A 16680-nucleotide genomic window follows, 5' to 3' on the forward strand; every position below is an offset into this window, starting at 1 on the left:
TCAACTCTAAAATTGAAACTTAAATCTTTAAATTATAAATTTCAAAAATTCTTAGAGTGCTCTCAACCATAATAACTATAAAATAGAATTACTAGTTGTACTTTATTATAAAACAAATGGTCTGAGTCTCAAAATCTATTTTTATGTATGCTCACAGCATTTTTCATCTCAGTCTTTAGATGTTGAATGCCTATGAAATATTTGATTACCTACATTCTATTGCATAGATGATTGAGCCACATCATAATAGTCTTTGCATTGGTTAATTAGGAAGTAAAATGAAAAACTAATGCTTGACTCTAGTCTCCGCACCTTCTTCTGTCCAGTTCATTGCATAGATGTGTTAAGTATACTGGTATCTTGATTGAAAAATACATAACGGGAAACAGTACCATTTCATGAAAAGTAATATGTAATGAAAAGAAAGTAAGGCTTGCTATGCTAATTTACTGTAGCATGAAATTAAACTTTTTAAAAAATCTCTTTTTATTTAAGTCAAAAACATGAAAAACCTTTGTATTAAATATAATCTGACATTTGTTTGTTATTTTTGCCACAGACTTTTCCCTTGTTTTGTTGATAAAAGGAGGGACTCTCTCTGGAACAGACACTTATCAGTCTTTGGTCAATAAAACCTTTGGCTTTCCAGGGTATCTCCTCCTCTCTGTTCTACAGTTTTTGTATCCTTTTATAGGTAAGATGAATGTGAAGATACATATTCTACTTATTTGCGTAAACATACTTCTATTTCTGAGTAAAATAGTTTTAATAGTCATTGCTTAGTCATTAAAGAGTACCAGTCATTGAAATATATTCCAAATTAAGCATTTACTTCTTTAGCCATTTCTACTTATTTCCTGGTCCTTTTGGTTGGTTTTCTGAGTATTTCATTGACAAAAAATGAGAGTAATTTTCATTAGGTTAGTGCTTGTGCTTCCCTAGTTTGGTGAAAAAATAGAATGATCTGGGATTAAAAGTGAGTGAGAGGAACAATAGATTTCTTCTAAGGCTGAAATACAATTTGAAAACCTAAGGATTTATAGAAGCCGTGTACCATAATGGTGAAAATGTCACCTAGCACTTCTTAAGTAAAATGTTAACATTCAACAATGGCCAAATTGTAATAGTAATAGAGAAGCTATTATTTAAACCATTAGTTTCTTAAGTCTCCACCAAAGACTAAGAACATATTTCTTAAAAGTCTTACTTTTTAAATGAGGAGATATTTGGAGCCTTTACAATTTTCTGTTATCAATACTCACTTTGAGCAATACATGTGTTCCTAAAAAATGATTTGGAAACTGAATTTTAATTACAAGTAAGTCACATTTTAAATGACTCACCATTATTTAAAAATGCTTAAGTGAAAATATTTTTAATACAAATTGATAATCTCCCAAAAATCTATTGTCTAGTTATTTTTAAGTTGTACATGTTGGTAATCAAAATTGATATTTGAAAGTAGTAGGATTATACCAATACTTGTGAAGTAGTAACTGATTATTTTCAAAATATTCAATATGAAAATTGTTGGTGACTATATTATTTTAATTATGTATTTAGCCATGATAAGTTACAACATAATAACTGGAGACACTTTGAGCAAAGTTTTCCAAAGAATCCCAGGAGGTAAGTAATATATTTATTACATATAGTTAATGTGGTTCATAATAGCTTATAAGTTAAATATTTGCAAGTTCAAGAGCTGGATGACCTCAAATATCTGGCAGTATTTATGATCCATTCTGATCCTAAAGTATTAATCTACCTTTACATACAGTGTAATTCTTATTTAGCTATTTAAAAATGTTATTACTATTATTGCTGTACTCAGAAATATTATCACTATTAAACTATACCTAGCATAATAGTAAGAATTAACAGTAATATGTATTATAATTATAGTAAATATTATGATAATAAATATTATTACTATATTTAGAATACTGTATATTTGAAATATCTTATGCTACAAATCACCATCTGTTAGTAATATTTTCTCATGTACTATTTTTACTACATCATTTCTTAGATAAGCAAGTGATCTTTTCCCCCATGACTTCTATTAATATGTAACTTAATATAGTAAAATTAACCCTTTTTATTGGATAGTCTTGTTAGTTTTGACAAATGCATGTAGTCATATAGCAATAGCCACAATGTAAATACAGAACAATTCCATAATATCCAAATTTTCTTTATTTCTATGCTTAGTCAAACCCTCCCTCATCTCTAGCCCCTGGCAGCCACTGAAATCTGATTTCTCTGTCTAGTTTTGTTTTTCCCAGAAGGCCAAACCAATGGCATCATATAGTATGTAGCCTTTTGAGACTAGCTTCTTTCACTTAGCATAGTGCATTTGAATTTCAGCCATGACTTTTGGTATATAGTAGTTTGCTCTTAAAAAAAAAATGCTGGGGAGTATTCCATTGTATGAATGAATAACAGTTTGTCACATAATTGAGGGACATTTGGGTTGTTTCCAATTTGGGGTGATTATGAAAAGCAGCTATGAATATTCTCAAGTGGGCTTTTTTGCCATGTGACACAGCCCCCTCCCCGTTCAACCTTTCATTCTATATGGCTATTTGCATAATTCAGAGTCTTTGTGCTTTGAAGAGCTTCTCATCCAAGCCACATAAACCCCATTTTATTGTGACCTAACTCTATAGTTGTTATTGTAGCTGAGATTGATGCCATAGTGCCTGTCCTCTTAGTACTTGAGACACTCATTCTAAAAGACATACAAAACAAAACCCAGCCCTCACCGGTTTGGCTCAGTAGATGGAGTGTCAGCCTGCAAACTGAAGGGTCCTGGGTTCGATTCTAGTCAAGGGCACATGCCTAGGTTGCGGGCTTGATCTCCAGTAGGGGGCATGCAGGAGGCAGCCAATCAATGATTCTCTCTCATCATTGATGTTTCTATCTCTCTCTCCCTCTCAGTTCCTCTCTGAAATCAATAAAAATATATTTTAAAAATAAATAAAACATCATAGACAAGGCTAAAGTTCCCTTTGTAACCCATTCCTGGTTATTAATTTTATAAAACATTAAAAATTACTTTTAAAACATAGGCTACATAGCAAAGAACACACTTTTATTCTTGTCACAGTTTCTTTACATCATTGAATGTTGTTTTGTAATGTATGATTATTTTATAAAGATTAATATGATGCCAAAGTATTTTTAGAAGTAGATAAAACCCTTAGTATTTTTTTCTCCTGAAATAGATCACCAATGTCTCTTAGACTAACAAGTGGGCAATTGCTTATACCTTTTCCAAATAATTAAATTCTTGGATCATGATACAAGTCAAATTAATGAGAAATGTTGCTGTAAGAAGTAGTATGTCTTTGATTTTGAAATTTTTGAAATATTACAATGTTCAGTACTCCCTACTATTGTTAAAACATGTAGAATGTGTATTTGGGTTCATTTTTGTTAAAAGATCAGTAGAGGTAATAGATCCCATCATTGGATCATTAGTGAAAAATGTCCTTTACATGTATAGCGATCCTGTTACTAAGCTCCTCCAGGCTGTTCATAGCAGTCTATTTTAGTGTTTTTCTAGGCCTTAGAATTTTCCCAGTAAAGAAAATATATTTTCTACTAAATATATCATAGGGGGAGCAGTTTGAAGGGGTAAATAGAAACAGATATACAAATAATTTAATTCAAATTATGTTCACCAGAAATATCTAAATATTTACATTCAGGGTTTTGGAGACTTAAACTTTTATTGTTTTAATTCACAACTTTATGATGATTGTTAGCTATGGCTGAGTTAAATACTCATGATTAATTTTTCTATTCATGTGTGTGTGTGTGTGTGTGTGTGTGTGTGTATGAAATTTATGCCATTTTGAAATTTCTATCTTGGAACTTTCTTTTAGTTAACTAGCCATATTAGAAATTTAGTCCCACTTTTCAGACTAATAGCTTCTTGTTTATTTTTTTAAAATTACACACACTTATTTGACAGATTTGGCTTCTGCAGACTTTAAACTTCACAGAATTAAGCACACAAAGACTTGGTACCACTAAGGATAGTTAAAAAATATAACTACATGATCTCTGAAGGAATTCAATATGAGTTAAAAAATTAAAACAGTGGTGTCTTCATTGGAATAGATGTAGAGCTCCTGAAGCAAATACAGCACTGTGATTAGCACAGCTTTAAAATATATATAAATCCTTGTAAGTATGTTTTAATTTATGTTTACAATTTCTGGAGTATTTGATGATAGACACACACACACACATCCTCTCTCTCAATCTCTCTCTCTCTCTCTCTCTCTCTCTCTCTCTCTCGAGCAGTGGTTCTCAACTTTCCTAATGCCATGACCCTTTGATACAGTTCCTCATGTTGTGGTGACCCCCAACCATAAAATTATTTTCGTTGCTACTTCATAACTGTACTTTTGCTACTGTTATGAATCGAAATGTAAATATCTGATATGCAGGATGTATTTTCATTGTTACAAATTGAACATAATTAAAGCATAGTGATTAATCACAAAACAATATGTAATTATATATGTGTTTTCCGATGGTCTTAGGCGGCCCCTGTGAAAGGGTCGTTCAACCCCCAAAGGGGTCGCGACCCACAGGTTGAGAACCGCTGCTCAGACACTGTATACTAGGTTTCAGCAGTTTCCCTCTGACTTACTTCTCTATTCAGGTTGCTTCTCTCTGTTTTCTTTCAAGGAAAATACTTCTTTCTCAACAAAAGGAAAAAGTATATAGTGAATATTTTTATCTAAATATTTATTTCTAAAATTTTGTTAAAGTTTTACTGTTCAAGTTTCTTTGAAATACAGAAAAATATTTTTTAAAGCTTCAGAATAGCTCTGGCTGGGTTGGTCAGTTGGTTGGAGCATTGTCCCGGGGTTCGATCCCTGGTCAGGGCACATACCTAGATTTTGGGTTCAATCCCTGGTCTAGGTATATACGGAAGGCAACTGATCAATGTTTCTCACATCAATGTCTCTGTCTGTCTCTCTCTCTCACTAAAAAAATCAGTAAATATATATCTTTGAGGATTAAAAACCAAAAAGCCTCAGAATATGCCTTGTCCCTGTGTAACTTATTTTCTGAATGAACAGTTTGGCCATTAGAGGGCTTTGGACAAGGAGTGACATAATTTTTTTTGATTTTGGAAAAGATGTCTGTAGTTTCCAGGTTAAGATTACACTGTACTCTAAGGAGACAAAAAAAGGTAGAAACAAGGAAACTGACTAGTAGGATATAAAAATATTTAAATGTAAAATATTTTAACATTATTTGACTATAGGTTTATCCTTAAGTTATTTTGTATTTATATTTTCATGTATTATTTCTAGTTTTACATGGTTTTATGAAGCATATTTACTCTCAAAACTTTCTCTTTTAGATATTATTTAATATTAAAGTCATTTGATAATTCAATATTTACTGTGTCACTGGTATGTTATGCAGACCTATAAACACTTTATAAAATTTGTGTTTTAGTTGATCCTGAAAACTTGTTTATTGGTCGCCACTTCATTATTGTGCTTTCCACGATTGTCTTTACTCTGCCTTTGTCCTTGTACCGAGACATAGCAAAGCTTGGAAAGGTAATATTTACATTTTAAGTTAGCACAGAAATATACTTCCTAATTTGCATTAATTCTGTCCAACTGCTCTCTGTATGTCTAAGTTCTTATTTACAGTATTTATCTTCAGTTTCTTTTAGTTTAATTATAAATGTGCTAGAGTAAACTATGGTTGAATCTTTAGCTTACTTTTGGGAATGGGAGGTTAAATAGTTGATGAGTGTGAACTAAATATGCCTTTCCCTTTTCTTTCTTTTTTATAATATATTTTTATTGATTTCAGAGAGGAAGGGAAAGGGAGAGAGAGATAGGAACATCAATGATGAGAAATAATCATTGTTTGGCTGCCTCCTGCACGCCCCCCAATGGGGATCAAGCCTGCAACCAAGCCATGTGCCCCAACTGGGAATCAAACCGTGACCTCATGGTTCATAGGTTGACATTAAACCCCTGAGCCACACTGGTCAGGCCCCTTTTCCTTTGTGAGGTAGATACTCTAACTGATGTCAGGCAGCCACCCTTTACATTTAGAAAATACAAAGAGCTATACTTAAACCAAGTTTAATTTCCAAAAACGCTTTATTGTTTTTATAGACAGTAAGTTAATTTAAAAGTAAACAATTTAGAAATAGGGATGAATCACTTTATTGGCTTAAAATTTTGTTTATAAATTATAATGTCACTTGTGCCTATTTTTTCATTCATTGCATGTCAATGTGTTGATTGATTAATTGTTGAGAATTTAGTCAATATTTATGATTTGTATTGCTAAAGACAAATGCTTATTTCTTTCTAATGAGACCAATCACATAATTATTCAATTTTCTGCATATGCCCATCAACATAGAGTAGCCTTTATCTGGTTATATTTTATTTCCTTACTTTCAAGGATGTTTGTATTTTACCCAAAATATTGATGCTGTATCTATACCAAGCATCGCAATGGAACATTTTTAAAAAGAATTATACATATATTTTTGTATTCTGTTTTGAAAAATCCAACAGCTGATTGAATTTTACTTTTTACTGTGATATTTGATGTGTGTCCACAGTTAAGAAGTCCCTCTTTTCAGGTAGAGTTGAGAATGGAAATGATACCTGAGTATTCTGACTATTCTGCCTGCCTTCCCTAACAGTCATCTGGAGATAAACAAGGGTATATCAAAGTGGGCTTTTTATGGTAAAATATCTGAAATGGCTGAACTATTTTCCATTCACATGTTCAATGTAAACATAAATGCTGCCTTTACAGAGCAGATGACAAGGAATTCATGAACAGAAGGCTGCTAATACTCTATCTTATTATTACCTGAACATCTTCCCCTAAATGCCCCTTCAAAGTGTCATATTGAAAAATCTAAATAAATTTCCTAATGAGTAAATCAGGGTAGTTAGAAGCCATGATCTGGAGTCAGGATACTTGCATTTGAGTTTCTCTTTTGCCACTTTCTTGCTGTGTGACCTTGGGAATGTTACTTAATATTTCTGTTCTTCAGTAGATCAGAGGGCTCATAACAGAACTTTCCTTCTAGTTAAAAACTAACAACACAGAAAACAAGGTTAACAACCATTAAATGAAATGAAATAAAGTTTGTCTTATATTTATCTTACCAGAGAAGGAAGTCTAAAATGTGTTTATCCATAAAAACTAAGAGATTAAATAGAGATCTAATGTAATGAGTGTGTAGAACATATACATACACAGATCAGTTTATATTTTAACCAGTTGAAATAGTGACCAAAGAGAAAGGAAGAAGCAATGAAGACTTAGAAATACAAACCAAATGGCAAGATCACAAAGGCAAACAACTAAAACTAGAGAACAAAAAGGAAACATCAAAGGCACCCCAAAAATGTGGGAGGGGATTGCTGGGTTGGAAGGGTGAGGGTAAGATAAAGACAAGCAGAAGGAGCAACTATAGATAGTAAAAAAGCATAAGTCAACACTAAAATAGGGCCTGAAGAAAAATAAACATACTTTCACTTTCATAAAAGAAAATCATCAATTTTGTATTCTACACAGGAAGCCACTAAAATCATGTAAAGCCATCTTGCAAGATTACAACAGTCATATGTGATACTTGCTCTCCTACTTAAGTGGGAAAAAAACAGACTATGATCTGATAAAAAGTTATGTACTTGAAATTATCAACCCAATCTATAAGAATAAACCATTAAATTATTGTATTTGAAACTGGGCATATATTTACTCAAGTAAAAAGAGAAACACCTATTACTTTCAATAAAATAATTCCTATACCAGCGATTTTCAACTTTTTTAATCTCATGGCACACATAACCTAATTACTAAAATTCTGTGGCACACCAAAAAAATCTTATATATTTTTTTCTGATATGACAAAAGAAATAGGCATATTGATGCATTCACATCATATGGCTATTGTTGTGTTGGCTGTTGTCATTTTTTTATTTGACAATCTAGGGGAAAAGAGGTCAGTACCCCTAACTAAATAGTTGGGTATTGCATCTTTAAGTATTAACATGGCACACACACTGCTCTATGAAACAACTAATGGTATCTTTACATTTTCTTTTACAGATCTCCCTTATTTCCACAGTTTTAACAACTGTGATTCTTGGGATTGCAATGGCCAGGGTAATTTCATTGAGTCCACACATGTAAGTTTTGTTGCTATATTGATTGGTCTTTGATTTATGACCTTCACATAGATATTTATTTGGCATAAATTCTGAAATGTAAAGTAATAGTGGTACCAGAAGCATCATTTTTCTTTCTTTATTATTTGCAAAAATGAGAGAAATAATTACATGTAGGTAGGCATGCATGTTTAACTTGGACTCTGCATGGCTGATGAGAATGGTGAGAAATAGGATCTAGATAGAGCACTCAGGAGGAAAAGTGGTAGATGATAGAAATTTCTATATATACCTCAGAGATAGACTTGTTCTTAACAAATTTCGTCAATCTAGGTTGAAATGAGAGGAATAAAGAATATTGTGGATGCTTTTAGTCACTAAACAAAATGTAGTCACAGTGAAAGCCACCCTTTACTCTCTACTAAGATTATATTCTTTATGTTATGTTATGTTAAAATGCTTTGTCATTTGTGAACTAATAGTGAGAGATGATAGTGGTATTTGTTTTTAATGTTAATAGTTGGCCCAATAAATGTTGGAAACTTGGTGTCAGTTTCCCAAATTTTATTTACTCACCCATGAAATTCAAAGTGTTGGTACTGCTGATCTAAACGGCACAGTTTTATTATTTGGTTGTAGAATAGATTCACCAGATAAGGACTGAGTAGTTCATATCCATAGTCCCAAGAGAATGCTGGAATGAAACTAACTAAATTGGCTTTAAATGTAAAATTAGATTCCCATAATGCACAATAAGTATTTGTTGAATAAATAAAACATTATGGAGTTTCCATGAGACCTTAAATATTTTCACTATCCCAAATAAGACAAAATGAAATTAATTTAAGACATAATGACAGGCTGGATCTTCAAAGAATGTGACCTGTGAGAGAGGGAAAAAAAGAAAGCCTGGTGAATAGCTACAATTAATAATGTGGTCCCCAAGGTAGCTTACTTTTTTTCTATTGATTAACTGTTCTTATGCAAAAATCACTTCATTTATTACTCGATGCTGTCAGGTAAATACCAAAAATGATGCCTCAAATTTATTGGGAAGAAAATATGAATTATCTAGTATAACTGCATTTGATATGGCCTTTCCTTTGTAAAAACAAACACTTAAATTTGTAAAGACTTAAATAAAAGGGAAATGTGTAATTATCTATGATGTTTATAATGTTCTCTTCAAACAACTTAGTCCCAGCTCATAATTGTATTAGTCAGCTTGGGTTGCTGGAACAAAATACTATAGGTGGGTGGCTTAAACAACAGACATTTATTTTCTCACTAGAGGCCCTATGCACAAAATTCATGTACTCCAGGGGGTGGAGGAGGTCCCTCAGCCCTGCCAGCACCCTCTACCAGTCCGGGAGCACTGGGCGGATGCTGCAGAGGTGGGAGAGGCTCCTGCCACTGCCGCTGTGCTCACCAGTCATGAGCCCAGCTCAGGGCTTATGGATGAGCAGTGCTCCCCCTGTGGGAACACACTGACCATCAGAGGCAGCTCCTGCATTGAGCATCTGCCTCCTCGTGATCAGTGGGCATCATAGCGACCAGTCATTCCACTGTTTGGTCAATTTTCATATTAGCCTTTTATTATATAGGACTAGAGGCCTGGTGCACAAAAATTTGTGCACTCAGGGGGGAGGGGGGTCCCTCAGCCTGGCCTGTGCCCTCTCGCAGTCTGGGACCCCTTAGGAGATAATGACCTGCTGGCTTAGGCCTGCTCCCGGGTGGCAGAGGGCAGGCCCAATCCCTAGGTGCAGCCCCTGGTCGGGCTCAGAGCAGGGCCGATTGGGGAGTTGGGGCACCACCCTCTATCATCCACAGAGCAGGGCCGATCAGGGGGTTGGGGCGCCGCCACTGTCACACTCAGGGCAGGGCCAATGGGGAGGTTATGGCTCTACCCCGTCACACACAGAGCAAGGCCCGTGGGGGGGGGGGGGTTGGGGTGCCGCACCCTGTCACACACAGAGCAGGGCCGATCAGGGGGTTGGGGCGCCACACCCTGTCACACACAGAGCCGCAGGGCGATCAGGGGGTTTGGGCACTGCCCCCTGTCACGCTGATCCCAGTGCTGGGAGGCCTCTCGGCTCCACTGATCCTGGTGCTGGGAGGCATATTACCCTTTTACTATATAGGATAGAGGCCTGGTGCATGGGTGGGTACTGACTGGTTTGCCCTGAAGGGTGTCCTGGATCAGGGTGGGGGTCCCCACTGGGGTGCCTGGCCAGCCTGGGTGAGGGGATGATGGCTGTTTGCAGCTGGTCACACATCCTTCAGGGTGGGGGTCCCCACTGGGGTGCCTGGCCAGCCTGGGTGAGGGGATGATGGTTGTTTGCAGCTGGTCACACACCCTTCAGAGTGGGTGTCCCCACTGGGGTGCCTGGCCAGTCTGGGTGAGGGGCTGAGGGCTGTTTTCAGGCTGGGGGTGACTGAAGTTCCCAACCGCTCCTTTTTTTCTTTTCTTTTTTCTTTCTTTTTTTTTATTCTGGGCCAGCTTTAGCTTTGAGGCTTGGCTCCAGCTCTTAGGCCTACCCTGCTGAAAGTAGGTTTCTGGCCTTTGCTTACAATGTTGCAATACTGCTGGCTGAAGCTGGGCAGACTAAAGCAGGTTTCTGGGGTTTTGTTTAGCTTCTATATTTGTTACATAGTTGCTTAGAGTTGCAGCTCAGAGGCCTGCAGCGGCAGGCAGGGAACGTTGGAGTCCTCCATCACTGAAGCAAGCAAGCCTCATGTTAGTTTCAAGCTGCCTGGCTGCCGGCTGCCATCTTGGCTGGCAGTTAATTTGCATATCGCCCTGATTAGCCAATGGGAAGGGTAGCGGTCGTACGCCAATTACCATGTTTCTCTTTTATTAGATAGGATAGTCTGGAGTCTGCCAGTGTGGTCGGATTCTGGTGAGAAATCTCTTCCTGGTCTTCTTGCTGTGTCTTCATGTGGCAGAAAGCAAGCTCTCTGGTGTCTCCTCTTATAAGAGCACTGATCCCATCAAGAGTGCCCAGCCCTCATGACCTCATCTAAACCTAATTATCTCCCAAAGTCCCCCTCTCCAGACACCATCTCACTGGAGGTTAGCACTTGAACATTGTTGGGGGAGACAGTTCAGTCCATTACAATAGAGGTTTTGAAATGCACCTGGTTCACTTCAATGTGGCCACTTATTCTTTCATATAGTAAACTCAGAATGCCTGTTATTTCTGGCTATTTTGGTGTGTGTGCCCTGAGAGAAAAAGAGCAGAGAGGCATAAGTCAGCACCTGCTGCAAGTTGTTCACAATTAGTTATAGAGAAGGGACATATTTTTAAAAAGAAAAATAAATGACAGTATAGTAGGAGTGCAAAATAGAAGCATAAACGAGGGGTAATGGCAGTGCCACAGAAGAGAGTGCTTAATAGTCTGTCTGAATCAGGGAGGGCTTCCTGGAGGAAGAGAAACATGATCTGCATGTTTTGAAGGATGAATCTGAACTTTTCCAGGTAGATAAGGGTGTAAAAGGCAGTACAGGCCCAGGAAAGGAAAGCATAAAAACCCAAAAGCATATATTAAATTCTACTGATATTTACTTAGCATCTATTATGTTGGTCTGTATTCAGTTCTGATTTTCACAGCAACAAAGAGCAAAGAAATATATTGAACACAGAATTCAATTAATAATTTTTGGCTTAATTTTTCAATTGTATAAGACAACTATTTTAATTGAAGTTTTTATTATGAAAAGTGATTCTACAGAATAAATCAGTAGGTTATAATAAAAGGTCTTATAGATTTGGTATAGCACTATGATACAATATTGAGGGGGAAAAACAAGTACTTAAAAGTTAGAGAAAAATAAATTATTCATTAATTGACCTTCAGGAAAACCATTTAAAGCAATGATTTTTCAACTCTGGCTTCTCATTAGAATGACCTGAGCTGAGTGGCTTTTCAAAATACTGGTGTCAGATCCCTACCTGCAGAGATTCTGAGGGATCTGCGCAGTGACCAGGCGATTGGGTTCATTATTTAACAGTTATGAATCTGTGAACAAGGATCTAGAGCTCCTTGGTTTAAAGAGATTAAAATTATGAGTACACTTTTAACTGATGCATCATTTCTAAAAATAGACGGGAGATTTGATGTTATTTTAGTTACTCTTCTGTCATTATTTTTCAGGATTCATTTTCCACTTACTTTTTTCTTAGTATCTTTTATATACAAAATGTTATGTGAGATACTATTTTGAATACAAAGAGCAGTAAAATATATCACAAATGATCATCATAAAGGCAGCATATCTCAATACAAAGGAAGAGAAAGGAGAAGACACTTCCTGGTTGGGCTTAATGAATTGATTTTATGGCCACAGAGCTATTTATTTCTGTCGTAACCACAATGAGGCCTGCATCTTTCTAAGCTTCCTCTAGTGGTGATGTCTTATTTTATCTGAGCCTTTGAATTTTCCTAATAACAGTGCTTATTTACTTCACTCTTTCAATATTTAGATGTTAAAGAAGTGTGTTTCCTAATACTGTGCCGCCTTTTATTTCTGTTTGAATACTACTGCAAACAACTTCTATTTGTCCAGTTTTACAATCAGGCTAATCAAATCCCATGTTCAGGGGTTGACATAGCAGCTAGCCAGGCAGGCTTCCTTCTGAAAATATGACAGCCACAAATGCTCATAATCCATAAAACATGAGAAATTCAGTACTCCAATGTGTGTTTTTCCTCATTCTTGGTTCAGATGAATGATCAGAAAAACTATATTTTTTCGTAGGGTTTTTAAATTGGTATTTGAAAGATTTTTAAACCCACTATCAGAAAGGAGGAAGGTCTGTAATGGCTACTGGTATTGACCTTGTTACTATGGAAACGCCTTTTTAGTGGTTGTGTTTTAAAAATAAAACACAGTTCAATTTCCTTTTTCATAACTCAGAGGGCCATAAGTTCTGCTTTTTGATATGATGTCAAATAGCTCACAGTCCAGTGACTTTCAGTTCTTTTTGGAAATAATGGTCAGTTTATTGTATTTTCAAACCTTTTGTTTTCGAAGAACTGAGGCAGCAGAGCAATTTAATTGCTTTCTAGAAAGTGTGCTAGTATGAAAATGCAATAGCACAGTCCTCCCATTATTTTTTAAACTAGGATCAGAGACATCATTGCTATGAAAACCTTCATTCTGTGCTTTGTTAATATTCAATTCTTTATATTTAAAATAGAAATGATAGTATGCAGTCCATATTTACAGCTATTTTCTCTTCATGTGGCATCTCTTTTACAGCATTTTAAACAATTGTGTGTGTGATTGGTGTTCCAAATATAATTCCAAAAATGCAGCTACACTTTCCCCAGGAATTTATACTCATAAAATGTGCCTTCCCCAAGGACCTCAACACATATTAGTTCCTCTACCCCTTATCCATTCTAATCCTGAAATTCTACAATATAATCCTATACATAAGAAGGAATAAAGGGAATTAAAGAAAGGATCAGAAAAAAATGTGTTAAGATAGAGGAACAGTGCATATTTGAAAAAATGGAATAATTCGTTTTGTTAAACAGAATGTTTTTTTTTAATTAAATCTTTATTGTTCAGATTATTACATTTGTTCCTTTTTTTTCCCCCCCATAACTCCCCTCCTCCCAGTTCCCGCCCCACCCTCCGCCCTCACTCCCCACCCACTGTCCTCATCCATAGGTGCACAATTTTTGTCCAGTCTCTTCCCGCATCTCCCACACCCCTTTCCCCCCCAAGAATAGTCAGTCCATTCCCTTTCTATGTCCCTGATTCTATTATAATCAACAGTTCATTCTGTTCATCAGATTATTTATTCACTTGATTCTTAGATTCACTTGTTGATAGATGCATATTTGTTGTTCATAATTTGTATCTTTACCTTTTTCTTCCTCTTCCTCTTCTTAAAGGATACCTTTCAGCATTTCATATAATCCTGGTTTGGTGGTGATGAACTCCTTTAGCTTTTCCTTATCTGTGAAGCTCTTTATCTGACCTTCAATTCTGAATGATAGCTTTGCTGGATAAAGTAATCTTGGTTGTAGGTTCTTGGTATTCATCACTTTGAATATTTCTTGCCACTCCCTTCTGGCCTGCAAAGTTTCTGTTGAGAAATCAGCTGACAGTCGTATGGGTATTCCCTTGTAGGTAACTGAGTTACTTTCTCTTGCTGTTTTTAAGATTCTCTCTTTATCTTTTGCTCTTGGCATTTTAATGATGATGTGTCTTGGTGTGGTCCTCTTTGGATTCCTTTTGTTTGGGGTTCTCCGCGCTTCTTGGACCTGTAAGTCCATTTCTTTCACCAGGTGGGGGAAGTTTTCTGTCATTATTTCTTCAAATAGGTTTTCAATATCTTGCTCTCTCTCATCTTCCGGCACCCCTATAATTCTGATGTTGGTACGCTTGAAGCTGTCCCAGAGGCTCCTTACACTATCCTCGCATTTTTGGATTCTTTTTTCATTTTGCTTTTCCCGTTGGATGTTTTTTGCTTCCTCGCAATTCAAATCATTGACTTGATTCTTGCGCTCCTCTGGTCTGCTGTCGGGCGTCTGTTTAATATTCGTTATTTCAGACCGTGTGTGCTTAATTTCTAGTTGGTTCCCCAATATAAGATCGAGGGTCTTATTAGTTTTCGTGTAGATCTCATTAAGTCTATCGGCAGCTTCTAAACAGTTCTTGAGAGACCTTAAAAGTGTGGTTCTGAACTCTATTTCTTCCATTGACAATTTTGTCCTGTTTCTTTGTCTCCGCATTTTGTTATGCTTCTTTGGTGCACCCCCTAGTGGTCTTTGTTCGCAGTCTTATAGATAAATCTTGATTGTTGTAGCTAATTCCAGGGAGGGTTTGACCTCCAGGCCAAGTGGCTATGAGAATCAGCTGTGTCAGCAGTGAGAGAACTTCTGTCCTCTAGGGAGGTGCTAATCTAGCCTTTGCCTGAGGCTATCCGGTAAATGCCTCTGTGCAGGGCTTCGGCGGGGCGGGTCAAACAGGATCAACAGGGTGGGCCGGAGAGAGCAGTTATGGCGGCTCTCAGTCCTGTCCCCAGGGGCTCTGCCTCTCTGAGTCCCAGCACCCGCTGCAAGGCTCGGAGAGAAAGCTGCACTCGCTCTGACCGAAGCCAGACAGTCCGCTTCTCCCGTTTGAGCCTGGGTCCCTAAAGACTCGCCTATATCTGGAGCTCAGAGTCTGCGACTCCCTCCCGATTGAAAACAACAACCTCGCCCTCCGCCGCCAGCCCGCTCCGCGCACTCCGCACCTCAGAATTTGACTTCAGCACTGCGCCTCCTCTGAGTGTCCGTATGCGTTTCTCTTTCCTCCTAGTTGTAGGACTTCCACTCAGCCAGCGTTCCTGTGGTTCTGGGTGATGTCCGTTCCGTGTTTTAGTTTCACTTTTGAAGTAGTTGTTCAAAGCAGCAAACTCTGGCGTTAACCTATGCCGCCATCTTGGTTCCTCCTAAACAGAATGTTTTGATAATGTATACATTATTGTTCTTTCTGTTGCCAGTGACAACAACCACAGACCCTAACTGAATGAAGAAAAGGGAATTTATTGCTCACAGTACTGTAAAGTTCAAGGGTAGTTCTGTTATGAGATTTGGTGGAATTTAGGAGCTCAGTCAATGAAATCAGGCATAATTTATCTCTTTTTTTTAATCTCTTGCTTCACTTCCTGTTATGTCTCTAGTTTCTGACAGGCTTTCTCTTTATTGTAACAAGATGGCAGCAGCAGTCTCAGCCTACATCCATTCAAGTTCAAGTCCATATAAAAAGAAAGAGCTTTGTTTTATAAATTATCTCCAACTCTACTTCCAGTGTCAGTTCTGATTGGCTCTACTGAGGACCTGTGACACTCACAAGCCCTATCATCACGGCCTCTTTGAGTTGCTCATGTTTAGATTACTTGATTACCCTCCATGCTGAGGATAAGGTCAACCAAACTAAATCACATGGACTCAGAGTGGGGGGAGGACGATCCCAAAGGAAAGCAAGGCAATGATGCCAGGAGCAGACACTGCCTGATGCAAACCACAGGTTTCTACTGCAGGTGACAGGAAGTTACCGGTAACCTTCCAGAGATTCAATCAAATAATATGGGTAGAAGCCAGATGAGAGAGAATTAAGATGAAAGCAAAATGATAAGAAAGTACATTTTGCAGATCCTCTCCCTCCTCCTTCTTATTTGTGTGTGAAGAGCATAAGTAAATGCAAATGACATGACAAAACAGTGGTTTGAGGGAGTAAGAACTCTAAAGAATATCTTTTTTACCATAGAAGATATTGAACTTGTTATAGATCAAGCCAGGAGATCTTGAAAAGTTGGAATTTACGATATAGAGTAATCCTTGGAGAGGAGTTGGATACTTCTTCCTGTTGAAACAGTAAGAGTATGGAGGGTAAATATGGTTTCATTCTGAAGACCAGTAAAGGGAATTTGCATGTCCATGTGCAGCACCCTCTATTTTTTTTCTGAAATGGGATTATCTGAGA

At 37.0% G+C, this 16680-nt stretch overlaps 1 protein-coding gene across 1 annotated transcript in view; it reads left to right on the top strand.

The window, feature by feature from the left end:
* Positions 1-16680, top strand: part of SLC38A11 (solute carrier family 38 member 11) — a 54215-nt gene that overhangs the window by 8500 nt on the left and 29035 nt on the right. Inside the window, exons 4-7 of the mRNA XM_059702498.1 lie at positions 560-694; positions 1564-1629; positions 5491-5597; positions 8137-8216. Coding sequence (XP_059558481.1) covers positions 560-694; positions 1564-1629; positions 5491-5597; positions 8137-8216 — 388 coding nt within the window. The remainder of the gene's footprint in view (positions 1-559; positions 695-1563; positions 1630-5490; positions 5598-8136; positions 8217-16680) is intronic.

Source organism: Myotis daubentonii, chromosome 7 (genome assembly GCF_963259705.1).
Source record: "Myotis daubentonii chromosome 7, mMyoDau2.1, whole genome shotgun sequence".
NCBI classification, from domain to species: domain Eukaryota; kingdom Metazoa; phylum Chordata; class Mammalia; order Chiroptera; family Vespertilionidae; genus Myotis; species Myotis daubentonii.